Genomic DNA, 14,592 nt, shown 5'->3' on the forward strand with positions numbered 1-14,592 from the left:
ACATCAACTGAAAGCAGTAACGTTTTTATTTCACCATTAATAATTAAAAACGAATCATGTCAAGTTGCGTAAGATTGTTTTGAAGACCAAAACATCTTACATAGTTACAGTTATTTCAAAAGTTAATTGAGTATCTGTATCATGGCTTTCAAAAAGAAACTAGGAACACATTTGTTATAAAGTTACATTGAGCATTCGTAATCACCTCCAAACAATACTGCCTTCAACTGACAACAGCTTATGGAGCTAATAAAAAGCCTCTTTAGAAACATTATAGAAAGTGGTAACTTTCAAAATATTTTACAAACAATATGGTCCCGACAACTTTGCAGCCATTTTATATTATGTTAAATTCAGTTTCACTACAACAGAGGTAACAGACTTTCATAAATCAGTATTTCTACAGTTCGACAAAGGTCAAATTACACACATTACAAAGATCAATAGGAAACAATCTAGGTCCAGCATATTACAACATCATTAAGTAGTTATATGTCTGTGGTATCCGCTACAGAGCCCTAAGACCCAAATGGTCATCTCTTGTGTGCTAAATGGCTTGCAAACTGCCACTTAAAGTTGCCAATCTTTTGGACTGTCGGTTAGTATTGTTTGTCTCCAGCTTCCCTCATTCCTTTTCCATATCTTAGACAAAAACCGCATCGATGCAACGAGCATAATCCTACGAATGACATGTTAAGCGTCTATAGTGACCTGTCAAACAATGAAACATTATTGCAAGATAAAAAAATGAAATGTACTTGGAAGTAAATAAAAACAGTTTAAACATGGCTGCAAAGCTCGGGACCCAGAAATACTTAGTTTGTATTATAGTAACTATATAAAAGTTGAAAAAACTTCCTCGTGAACTACCCAAAAGGAATGTTCTTACTTATATACAAAACACTCGAAACCATCCCGTTGTGTGGAGACAACGATATTTAGCATAACTTAATCTAAACCGTATGAATAAAACTGTTTTAATTTCTATAAAATGTATTGTTTTTATCTAGTTGAGCCCTTTATCTAGATCAAAACATACATAGATACAGTTTTACTCATATTATATTATCATTTTATATATTACTTTGCTAAACAGATATTTACTGCAAGTCGTGTTATCACATCAGAACAATCATCCGGTCAATATAAACAGATAAAGTTGTAAAGTTTGCTTGCATCCAACATATGGTCAGATTGACCATATGATGTATGCAATATTAATACAGCTAATTTATCTATGTCACCACACAGAGAGGTCACAAAGTCAAAAGAACTATACAACCCCTGTAAGGAATTTAAAGCCACGCCATCCGATTAAGTGACTGTAAGAGAAAATGTTTAAAATATCAACTCTTATCTGCAGTAAGAAATCTCGCGCGTCGAGTGCGACCAAATAGACGGATGTGGGATTAATATGATTTATATGTATATTTACAATTTTAATGTTTACTGTGAAATGTGTTTCACGACACAAGACATCATCTTGGCAGAGATTCTCAAAGTTAATTTCAAATTCTCAATAAAATAGATTTTTTTTTTAAATTTACCCCTAATAAACAAACTTTCAAATTACTGTATATATTGTGTTATATACACCAACTTATTATAAAAGAATGTCAACAGAAAGTAAAAATATTTATATTTTAAATGGAATTTAGCTTTGGAGGTTTGTGTTATTGATTTACTTGTTTTTAAATAATTTAAGTATGTCTCATGTGACAATATACATCATCCGTTAGTATCAGACTGTTTTAGACATGGGGTCTTTTGGCCAAAATTTTTTGGTAATATTTAAGTTAAAAAGCATTAATAAACATATTTTAGAATGCTAGATAATTTTTTTATTGAAAAGTGAGGTTGTCTATGATTTTGGAATCTATCGATTTAAGTTTGAGATGCTATTACAAATGAACATTAATTGTGAGAAAAATCAGTACAAAGAAAAAAGAAATCCATCTGAAAGTATAGATGTGTAACCTTATTACAATGTAGTTGAGTTCACAATAGCCCATAGTGCACTCGACGCGCCCATATATCTCATAACACTATACAAGTATGTACACACAATGCCTTCACGCAGTGCTCATTTTTTTTTACTCATTTTAAATACGAAAATATAATTTAATTTTACTAATTACTCAGAGATCAAAACTTACTCTTACCTATACAAAATACATTATCAGTAATATGACAGATTATTTCATTTTTTTTTTTGCGTTTTTATAAATTTCGCTACTTACAATCACGCTAAGTAGCATAGACCCGTTTCTAAATAATATATAACAATAATGTTATCTTGTTTTACATTCAAATCGGGTAAACAAGGTTTCGAAAACAACTTTTGATAATAGTGCTCGCGGAAGCACTACTAAGCGAAATTCACATGACGCACACGGGATATTAAGAACAAATAGATCTCAAGATAACCTTTACAATTATTATATTTTCTTTTAGCACTCACGCGTACACTATTAAACATATGTCACGAATAAATTTGAAAAATCAAAACTGAACAATTATAATTATATATATAATTTTTTACATTTCAACAACACCAAATCACCTTGTCTACCCAATTTTGACGGTTAGTTTTCTTTTTAATTTACACATTTCCTTGACATTTCCGAAACTATAACATGGTATAGTAACAAATTCAAACGTCGATATATCGATATCGTGTTCACATCGTATCGATTTTTTTATTAAATTCGACAAATTAGATAGAGTCAAACAGGACGATATGACCAACTGTGCACATATTTCAGGAGCCACTAATATATTGTTTGTTAATTGAAATACAATTTCAATAAAAAAGTAAACTTCAAAATATTAATGATAACCATATGGAAATATTTAAAAATAATCTGTTGCTAACATCATATAAAATACCCGGCGATAAATATTGCACATCGACCTTTGGAAAGAGACAATCGGCTAATTTCGGCTTCGTAGAACGTTATCTCTGTAGCACGAAATACAACGACTGACAAAACGTCACAGGTAGTGTGGGACAGAGATAATGCTCTACGAAGCCGAAATTAGCCGATTGTCTCTTTCCAAAGATCGATGATGTGCAATATTTATCGCCGGGCACTGTAAATGAGTAGACATTTCATAATATCTTTGATTATTATATTTATTTATAATTAATTGATATCTGTGGTATATGGTATACGTTTAAGTATCTCATAGGGCAGATATTGACAGAAAAGTGGAATTACATGTGATGAATTTTAAATGAAACAGCATCTCAGAGGATAAAATTAAAATCGTTATTTATGCTACTCTTTATATATAAAAGAAATCTTTGTATATGCTCACTGTTGGTCATATCATATGAATATATAAGATGTCACGTACACGTGCGTCCGCTGTAAGGGCGCACGCACAGTGAGCAGCGCTACAGCTAAGGCCGCACGCACAGTGCGCCGGCGAGCCGCTCTCAGAACACCGAGTCTGCGGAGCGAGACAGATGCACAGGGTGCGAGGGAGAGCGCGCTAGTCGCTTGCGCGGGAGCTTCTCCAGCGTGGACAGCAGGTGGGGGAAGTCTGGCCGCTCGCCTGCACGGTACGACCAGCACAGCATCAGGATATCCTGGTAGTAGTGAACACATCTTTCATAATATGGGTGTATGTATATATACACTTGACATGACTTATTTACATAGTTGATATTATAATATATACAGCAATTGTTCTTAAATTTTAATTAAAAAGGAAACTGTCGAGTTTCTGGGCGGCTCTTTTTAGCAGACTGTCATTCCGAACCGGTGGTAACTTACTACTTATAGTGTTAAAATAATCGACAATTCAAAAGCCTGTGAAAATGAACTTGAACCCCAAAAGACAATAATTAAATATACTATTTGAATTAGGAGGACGGGAAGGTAATGTCGCTTTCTTAAGTTAAATTCACACGACTACATTTTTAACAAGTTTTTATTTCTAATTAACAATATATTCACCTTCGTTTACAACATTTTGCCATCTAGTATGCAACGTCAAACAATCAAATATCGTCATGCACAAAAACTACATTACTTTCCGGTCTTCCTAACACAGATGGAAAACCTTTGGGTGCTGTTGGTAATAATAATAATAACACCTCACATAAAAGTTCAATAAGGTTACGCAGCATGAGCAAGTTTGGAAATTAGACAATAGATGGGCCTGTCAGAGTAGCATCCGCTCCTTGGCAAGGAAAGCCTTTGACCGATCAATTAAAGTTGGCTACTTGATTTCTTATACATATATACATTTGCATTTGCTTTCTAATGTACTGCCTCATCACGATATCTTTGGTAAAAATATTTTTCCCTGCATAGGTGGTTCAGAGAGTGTTGATTTAATTCATGAAGCGGGTTCGTTCAGCAAGTGTTATAAACACAAGTACTAACTTTAATGTCCCGCGATGCCTGCATGTTTGCCAACGACTGCTTAACACCTTTGCCAACCTGCCATATGACCGCCTCGGGTGGTTGACCCTTGAACGGGTATTCCCCACAAAGAAGTTCATACCACACTGTTCTGAAATTTGATATACAAAACATTATGTATACTCTTTGTAAGATACATCAGAAAAAAAATTATGTATACAAATTCTAAAGAAAATGTATTGAATTGGATAGTAGCAGAATAAAGAATATGCACTCACCCGAAAGCATAGACGTCGGTGCATTTGGAGAAAGGTAGGTGGAGGGAGGCGTGAGGGCGAAGCGCCCGCACCAGCTCCGGCGCCAGGTAACACAGCCAGCCCGGCGGGATGCCCAGGCTATCTCCTCGCGCGCTGCCAAAATACAGATCTTCAGAACATATATACTTATACAGTACCCACATAGTTTGACAAGACGCACATGAGATGAATAACTGCCGGCTAAAATGAACGCTTGTTCTCTTATTGCAAAACACCACTGTAGTAATATTTAAACTGTACGGTGTCTTAGAATGTACTGCCTTTATTGTATTTTAAGCTAAGCCATAAAAAATCAATTTTATTTCAGATATATGAAAACCGCCATTTAATTTTTTTTAAATATAGCACCTAAAGTATGAAAACTAATATTTATTAATATTAAATACTAACTAATATTTATTAAAATTAAATAATATTAACCAAAATATTTAATTAAAATCTTGTAAATACATCGAACTGTTTTACCGTATTTTCTTAAAATACCTACTAGATGGCGCTAGTCAATAAGCCTCATACACATGGTACTGATTTACCGACGTATTCTTTTTAAAACCATGTGTGTAATACGTGCTCTAAAAATAAATAATTATATATAATTATAATTGTGTTTCTGTCTTTCTGGAAGTTGAAAAGCAACCTACCATCGTATGCAGAGTATAATTTAATAGTATATATAAATATATAATTCGCACTTGTATATTAAACCACGTGACCTTTTATATGTTAGAATTAAGAATTATAACTATTCAAGACACAGTACAAATAAAGTTTCTAACTTCAAAGTTTTAAAGTCTAGCCACGTTTTAAAGTACAGGTTTCTATGTTAGCTTTTTTTAATTTTTTTTCTGTACCTTGCAATCAGTCAGCCAGTATTTTATTTGAGCTTCATTGAAAGTAGTATTAGCTCAAAATTATTTTTTTTTCAGCTATTGTCTGAGGATTTGAAGGATTGTAAGGATGACTTTACATCCTCGCTATATACCTCTTGTTACTGCCTTAAATTTTTTTTTTAATTTTTAACGCTTGTGCAATTCAGACATTTCTATAATCCATGGAGCTTTGGACATTTGCAATATGAATAATTGCTTCATTGTATTTCTCTATATATGACAAAACATTTTAAATTACTATATAAAAAAAAACAAAAATGACGAGTAAAAGTAAACTTTAAACTATAACTATATTATATTTTGTTTTATAAAATTCAACATACTTGTTTCCGAAACACAGCTTGGTGACGCTGAAGAGTCCAAAGTCCGTGATCACCACTTTCCCGTTCTCCAGGAATATGTTCTTCGTCTTCAGGTCCTTGTGGATTATTCCGCGCGCGTGAAGATATCCCATACCCTGTAATTATAAACCATTTGTAGATGTTTAACCTTTTGGACTCCAACAATCTGTCGATTTTTTTAGTAATTTTTTTTTACTTCTAAAGAAAATTTTAACAATTTTGATACACAAAAAAAATCTTTAATTAATATCCTCCAACTCTGGGGAAGGGCTTGTATCTCCAACATAACCATTATACAAAGGCTACAAAATGGCATACCATAACAAACGCTCCATGGTTCCTCACGAACTCTGAAATCCCTCTAAAGATTAAAACAGTAAAGGAGGAGATCCAGCAGTCATCGACTAATTACAAAAATCGACTAGACCAACACCTAAATGACTTGGCTTCCTCCAGTTTGACTTGCATCCAGTACAAGAAACGTCTTAATCGCCATGACATCCAGAGACTAGACGCTCGATGGTGAACTAAGAGTGTCTCCCACCAGGGAGACCCCTTCCAAACCTATAACCACTCAACAAATCCGCTTATAGTCCTGGGACTGATCGCAAATGAAATAAGGAACACATATTTAATAGAATCAGGCGTTACCTTGCGGATATCCATCCTAAGAAAGAAAAGGACCAATATTTAGCCACTTCCGCACATGCAGTGGTAGTCGTGCAATAAAGTGCACCGCAAGCCAGCCCGCTGATAAATGCGTATGCGGCAAACAATGCGAATCACACAACCGCCAAATTACTCAACACGTGTTTCACCCTTCCACGGGGCATCTTCAGGAGTTAGGTTACAACGATTAGTGTTTAGCACTAACCACCACTTTGGTGCACTTTGTTGCACGACTACCACTGCATGTGCGGAAGTGGCTAAATATTGGTCCTTTTCTTACTTAATAAGGAACACAAAAAAAAATTAACATCCAAATCATTCTCACTGCATGGTATAGGCTTCTCCCAAATATCGACACGATGATCGGTCTTACACTGTTCACATCCAGCGACATCACCCGGCTCTGAGTGTGTCGTAGATGATGGACCTAGTGACCCTTCACCACGTCTATCGGTCGCAGTCGCTACTCGAGAACCTTTTGGTTTCAACAGCCATCAGTTACACTTGCGAAAATGAACACTATAACCTATTTCATTTTTATTTGAAAATTTTGGCACGCTCCATCTCTCTCGTTCGCATTCTCCATCTCTCTCACTCTAAACTCACCTGTGAGATCTGCTGAGCGACGATGATGCTCTTGTTGGCTGTGAACTTGTCCTTGCGCAGGTGGATGTGCGTGTACAGCGTCATGCCCTTGCACAGTGACGTCACGATGGCCAGCCGCGGCGGCTTCATGCACGCGCCCATGAACAGCACCAGGTTCTCGTGCCGTGTCTTGCGGAACGTCGCCACCTGGGTACAATAAAAATCCTGTTTTAATGTGAAGGATTTTAAGTGATAATATATACTACTCAAAACAAAATAGGGCCCACCATCATTTTGCCCCTTAATTTATGTGCATACATGATTATTAAATTTTTACAATTAGTCGATGTTGAATTAGGGTTTTACACATTAAGTAAACACAAAATAACGTATGAATTGTTTAATTTTATCGCAATACACTCAAATACACATTTTTAGAGAAAATGAGCACTAAGTAGACTGCCAATAAAAACTTTTATAGTCACTGTTTGTTTTTAATAAATTTGCCGGGAGCTTTTCTTTAGTATCGAGTAGGACCTTCTTTGCTCCGTATGCACTCTCTGAGCCTATCTGGAACACTCTCAATCAGATGAGTGATGTTTTTTTTGTATTGGACAAAAAAAAACAATTTCACTGGATTGGGAGGTTACAATCTAAAAGTGATTTTAAAAACTAGTGTGCTGAAACTATTGGAAGATTAGTGTAAGTGTAATAGCTGATGGGATGCTGGTGAACCGTACCTCATGCTTGAAGGTGTCGAGCTGCGCGCAATGGTCGCTTAGAGAGTGCACGTGGAGTAACTTCACGGCAACGGCTCCGTGCCAGCTGCCGCGGTACACGGTACCGAAGCGCCCAGCGCCGATCACTTCGAACAGCTTCAACTCGTCGTATGGGATATCCCATTCTTTCATAGACAGCTGTTAACAAAAGCATTTATATTATTGGCTTGGTGAATAGGCTGATTACATCTTGAGGATTAAATGAAAGATATTAGGTGGACCCTTATAGTGACTCGTTGGTAAGGACATTAGGAAAAAGAACTAACGTACAAACAGAAAATTCTGGAATATGAAAGAGGAGGCCTTCGCCCAAACGAAATCCATGTCAAAAAAAACTAATCATACAGGTACGTACTGTGGGTTCTGACTCTAAATGAAACACCACTGATTCACAAGTAGTCCTTTTTTCACAAATCAGATGGTCACCCTACTTTAGCAAAAAGTATACTTTCGCTTAGTCCAAACTACGCTTTCAAATCGCTTAAGAAATCACTGTCCAAATAACTTACCAAATAGTCATTATATCACTGTTCATAGATCTTAATCTTATAACTAAAAAAAACAACACTGAACTGTTGATATGGAGAGTACACCTATTTGTACTACGGAGAAGGTTCTAGTAACTTTGCGATAGTTTTTTTTTAGAATTTTTGAGAACCGTACACAAAAATCTATAAATAACTTCAAGTTCGCGCGTGTTTACAGCACTTCTTGATCCTAGGGTTCCGTGTTTATTGCTTAGTGGGTTCTGTAACTCGTGCTTTGTAACAATACTAACATTAGACTAAATAAGTTAATTATACTTTGTTATGGAAAAATAAAACAATTATCAATATAATAAAAAAATAATTAATAATAATGAAAATATTACATCAGTCGTATGACCTCCAATGATTTCTAATGTAACAACATTTTACGACAACTTAGTTAAGGCTGTCATCTGTTCAACTTACACATGAACTTTTTACTCTGCGCTTGGTGTAAGGATAGGTAACTCGCGAGCAAAAGACAAGAAAGATATCTTTGCAAAAGATATAATCACTCTCCAGCTCACGTGTGTTGCAATTATAACTCTATTTATTTATGCTTAAGATTCAATTTTCGTTATGAGTTACGACTCCTTCAGAATTAGAGAGAGATGGGCTTATATAGTAATTTACACGTAAAAGAGAGATGGATAACTAATGCATGTTTGTATTGAAAATGTAAACTACAGATTTTCGGAACGACAACATCACGCGCGTGGACTTTCAGCTTTTTTTTTGCTTGTGTACAAAGACATAAAATGGTTAATAGGAAGCAAATGCAACATAAAAAGCTCAATAAATTGTGATAATTTTCGAGATTATTTAAATTTTACACGTTTAATTCCGCCTTACTGAGTTCTAAGTCTGAACTAAAAGAGCCGAAATTATAAAGGATATATTTTTGGTCTTATCTACCTTATTTTCTCTCTGAGTCGTACTGACCTAAATGAGTTAAAGATATAAAAGAGTGATATATATCCCAAGATCGAAAATATATAAATCACTCTTTTCCTGTCAGGGATATATTTTGCCCCTTACAACTTACTACCTTATACATATATATATATTAAGCTATTAATTACTCAATATATATATATATATATGTATATATATTTATATGTATACATATATATATGCATATATATATATACACTTTATCAGAAATAGCCTAAACAAAATCAAAATAATCAAGCCAAGGATTATTGTCATTTAAATATTCCTTTATACCTATATAAACCTGTCGATTTACTTTTTAAGGCAATTTAAATTTTGTACAATTAATTGCGTAATAACATAAATAAATAAACAAACACACATTCAATTATATAAACAAAGTTTCTCAATAAAATCTAAAACGTACTTCTTCAAACAAACGTCTGCTGTGAACAAATGCCGTCATTGTCACTAAATTAAAAAAAAAATACTAAGAAAACACTGGCCACTGACACGAAGAGAAAATAAATAAACAATTCGAAATACAAACGCGCCTCACACGAAAGCTCGGGGTGCAGTGAATCAGTGCGCCGGCACCGCTATCGGGGGGAAGTCGTACGTCAGCGATATCGGTAATTTTGAAGTTGGAACGCACTATCTCCCGCACGACATTATCGATTGGTTTACATTCACCCACAACAATGAATCGGTTTTTGGAAACACAAATTAATTTTCACGTAGATTATTTATTATAAATATTAAAAGAAGTATCGTTTTCTGCTTAAATTGGTTTTATTTTGCGAGCAATTTTATACGCGTTTAATACACGCAAATGTTTTTTTTAACAAAAACTATATTTATTGAAATTATATGACAAAAATACAAAATATGTATATGGAAGTTACATATAATGGCGCATGTATATGACAGCACTCCTAATAATACTTAAGATGCCGGTTAGTTAATTATGATCGGTGTTTGGATTTCGCTAATTTTATGGTGGAATAATAATTTTATTATTATTATTCACATCAGTAATTTGTTTAGATTTCCCAGGAGTTAACAAAGGTTATATAAATTTAAATATTAAAATAATTCGACAGTCAATCGGAGCCAAAAAATAATAGTTCGGCTTGCGGGCCGAAGTTTGGCCACCCCTGATATATATCAAGACATTTGAATCTTGTTTACATTTCGTTAAGTACGTAAACATGAGAAATTGTTACGGAGGGCTGGCATTGTGCGGAGTGGTATACGCGAATCTCCACACCCAGGCCTTGGGGGAATGTGCCTAGCACGAATACATGGCACCCCACCCACCCTCGCCACGAGAGATTAGCTGAAATGACCAGATGGCGCTCTCTCTCAGACAGATCTTGTAACGTAACGTAGTTGATAAATTCTTTTTATTAGGGAGACCGGGAAATAATGTCGTTTCCGTCGACATTTTTTACAGAACAACCGATTGATTTGTTACCGCTCCGGCATTGAAAATTTGTATAATAGATGGCAAAAGATTGTTAACAACGAAGGTCACAAATATCTAATGGATTCAGGCGTTTGCGGAGGTCCATCTTAAGTAAGAAAAAGACTAATATTTAGCTACTTCCGCTATGTAACACTACTGCTATGTTTGGCACTAATCGGTGTAACAATACTCCTTAAGGATGGCCTGTGGAGGAGTGAAACAAGTGTTGAGTGATTTAACGGTGACAGTTGTGTAATTCGCATTGTTTGCCGCATACGCATTTATCAGCGGGCTGGCGGGCGGTGAACTTTATTGCACGACTACTGCTACATAGCGGTAGTAGCTATATATTAGTCCTTTTCTTACTAACTAAAGTCACGTCAAATTTTGAAGATTTTCTTTCCAGGCCGCATGGTGCGTATACGACCCAAACTTTCAAATTCAAAAAAAGATTAAGACGTATGCTTAACACTTTTTCAATACTGAAAAGATATAATTATATTTAATTTAATAGTTTTAAATTTTAATATGCATTACGTACGCGCATGCGTGATGTGAGGTTATCTATATTCGAGCCTGCAATTCATTTGTTTAAGAATCCTTTGTTATTCAATGAGAACTGCAAATGGCCTAAACGGAAAGTGCAGCGGGGGTCGTATACGCCCCGCACGGCATGGAATGTGTTAAATGAATCTATACAGAGGGTTGGCGTATGGGGTGGCCTTGTAATCGGTGTTCAATAGGGTGAAATGCAATCGATAAAGCTAACATATCTGCAGTAACTTTCAGACGCAATTATTTTATTAACTGTATATAGAACTAGTTTCTTTAATAATTCAATTTCATATTGTGCCGCGCTTATTTAATATCGGTAAAGCAGTGGATGTTTAACCTTGGCACTTCATAGATGGCGCTGTTATCAATTGTGTTATGATGGCATCCATTGTAGTCGGTTAAGAAGTTAGTATTTTAGATGGTAATTTAAAATATTGCGAAATAAACTATTTGAGTAAAAGTTCGTCGAACATATAAAAACACTGTAACTTCAATATTGCTTCGATTGTTGCTAATCGATTTAGTTCTTTATTTTCTTCTGGCTTGTTCCTGCGCTTTGTTCTTTGCTTCTCTCGCTTCATTCGGCTTCTTTATTCTGTCGCTATATCTATACATTTTGCGTAGTACAACTCGTGGATGATTCAACCCGCAAAGGTCTGCATGTAGGTACTGTGCGAGCGAGACAGCAGTAACGATTAATATTTGAAGTACTATTGGTGGATTGGGCGATCCTCATCAAGGATTCAACAATTTAAATAATTTAATTAATTACTGTTTTTATAACAATGCATTATTGCTTATTTGAAGAATACACTTACGTAGTCGAGAAAAATTGTCTTATAAAACGATATTTTATCCAAAATCCATAAATATAAATAAACTACGATATACTTTCATAGTTTTAGAATCATAGCGCATATTAAAAGTGAATTGACTTAAAGGCTTATTAATTCTTTGGCAATGAAGCCTGATTATTTTGATTTCATTTAGACTACATCTGATAGTGTATATATATGTATATAAATTTGTTATTAAAATATTAAAAGATGTGTTGTTGCGAAGTTTTTTTATGCTTCTTCTCCACAACTATAACACCTTGCGAAGCATAGTAAAAATAAAATAGATAATAGGTTGATGTCTAATAACAGTTCTGTTAAAGTTCCCACGTTGAATAAATTAATTTTATCTTTATCTTATACAGATTGGTATAGATTTAAATGCTTTAGTCTTATAGCTTTTCCAACCTAACAAAAAAAATTTACCTGCCTTTTTCAAAATATCATCTTACTTTTTGATTAAAATAACAAATATGAAATATCATGTACTAACGGAGTTTTGTCGCGGCCAGCGCGAGTCGTGCGTGTTGAGATCCAGCGAGTCCGCTCGGGCGCCGCCCCCGCTGTCCGTGGAGCCCGACCCGCTGAGGGATACGTGCCGCGACCGCTCTGTACATACAAAGTCAACAATTAATTGCTTCATTTAACAAACCTAACTGAAAAACATTTAATGTATTAGTCTTATAACATTGCTGGGGTACAAACCTAATCTTAGAAAAGTGACATACAATTAAAAAGAGTTTCTTCGATGTCACTTTTTTGTAAATCATACATCAACTCCACTTTTCATAAAAGTTTATGAGAAAACCATACAAAATTTATGACCAAAACACCAAGAAAATTACATAAAATCATGTTAAATATATAGAATTGTTGTGGACATTGTTGTTTGTTCACAGCTCTCAATAACCAGGCTCTATCAGGAACCTCGGCTGGTGTGTATTTATATATATATATATATATATATATATATATATATATTGTATATATATATATATAGTGTATATATATATATATAGTGTAATATATATATATATAGTGTATATATATATATACCAGGTAGGTGTCTGTACAAGGCATGCCTGGAAGAGGAAGAGACTGCTGCCCATATACTCCTTGGTTTGGATACGTTTTATTTGATTATTTGGTTGTCGAAACCAGCTCGCAGAGGCAAAACAACACCAGGTTGGTGATGCTCTAAAAAGTTTTTATCGCTCGAATTCCGCCACGTCAAACCTAGTGAAGCGTATATGATCAACAATCATATGTCATTTATTTATTTACTTTACTTTATTGGAAATAACAGTAACAAAAGGCTGCAAGAAAGTACAAACTTAGAAGCTTAGAAATATAAAATTAGTTACAGTTGTTATCTTATAACTATCTCACTGAGAACATATAATGATTTATAGTCAAACAATGAAAACACAAATAAAACATTACTAAACAGTGATCAAAGACTATGGTTTATATATTTATATTATGGTTTAAATTGCATTGTATGTACTCAATAATTTCGAACGAGAGTACGAGATGACATATATATTAAAATAAAACTAATACTCACCGCTTTTCATACTGGCGGTGATGTCTTCCTTGTTATCTGGTGCGGGTCGTGCCGGTGACTGTACAATGGAGTTGTGGTTCGGACTTGACACTGGCGGCTTAACTTCTGTCGGAAAAATTCTTGTTTTTGCATTACATAAAAAATTATAGCCTTTTTTATACATATCTACCCTGAAAGACCAATTTTTTTATTATTAAATACGTTAATTACCATGTGTGTTTAAATATCTCTGTAATCCATCAATATTTGTTAATATCATCTTTAAACTTTTCTTTTAAAACTAGCGTCTGTCAAAAATTTGAATTTGGAATATACTTTATTTTTAACCAAGGGCGATTTAAAACTAGCCAGTACAATGTGCGTATATTCAAAAATATTTTCTTTATGTATTTCGATCAGAACAATTGCTGTTTATAAATTAAGTTTAACTTGTTTTATGTAAATATTGTAATATCAACCATGTAAAATTCCATATTTCGAATTCCATGAATTACGAACAACAAAAACAAACTCTTCAATGCTTTAATAATATTTATTTATTATTATACAGGTAGCTATCATACAACACGGCATCTTATAAAACAGTTTCGCTATGACAAATGTGCGAACCCTCCTACAACACGGTATCCTATAGCACAATGTTTAATATTTACAAATGAATGGTGAAAGTTTCGGCGTTGGTGTATCTGAAGTTGTAGGCGGATGACTTTTAAAATAAACTGTGTCTATCTTTCATCTAACTGTTTTAA

The 14,592-nt window shown here is 34.4% G+C and overlaps 1 protein-coding gene across 1 annotated transcript in view; it reads right to left on the reverse strand.

Moving 5' to 3' along the window:
- Positions 1 to 3,246: 3,246 nt before the first annotated feature.
- The window catches only part of ksr (kinase suppressor of ras), a 37,961-nt gene continuing 26,615 nt past the window's right edge, over positions 3,247 to 14,592 (reverse strand). Inside the window, exons 11-18 of the mRNA XM_068777278.1 lie at positions 13,844 to 13,948; positions 12,770 to 12,885; positions 7,919 to 8,095; positions 7,200 to 7,385; positions 5,907 to 6,040; positions 4,655 to 4,786; positions 4,398 to 4,527; positions 3,247 to 3,595 (exon numbers count right to left, since the gene is read on the reverse strand). Of these exons, the coding sequence (XP_068633379.1) occupies positions 3,443 to 3,595; positions 4,398 to 4,527; positions 4,655 to 4,786; positions 5,907 to 6,040; positions 7,200 to 7,385; positions 7,919 to 8,095; positions 12,770 to 12,885; positions 13,844 to 13,948 (1,133 nt within the window). The 3' untranslated portion in view covers positions 3,247 to 3,442. The remainder of the gene's footprint in view (positions 3,596 to 4,397; positions 4,528 to 4,654; positions 4,787 to 5,906; positions 6,041 to 7,199; positions 7,386 to 7,918; positions 8,096 to 12,769; positions 12,886 to 13,843; positions 13,949 to 14,592) is intronic.

This window comes from Battus philenor, unplaced genomic scaffold, assembly GCF_028537555.1.
Source record: "Battus philenor isolate CCGP_79_NKW_IND1 unplaced genomic scaffold, ilBatPhil1.0.hap1 SCAF_13, whole genome shotgun sequence".
Classification (NCBI taxonomy): Eukaryota; Metazoa; Arthropoda; class Insecta; order Lepidoptera; family Papilionidae; genus Battus; species Battus philenor.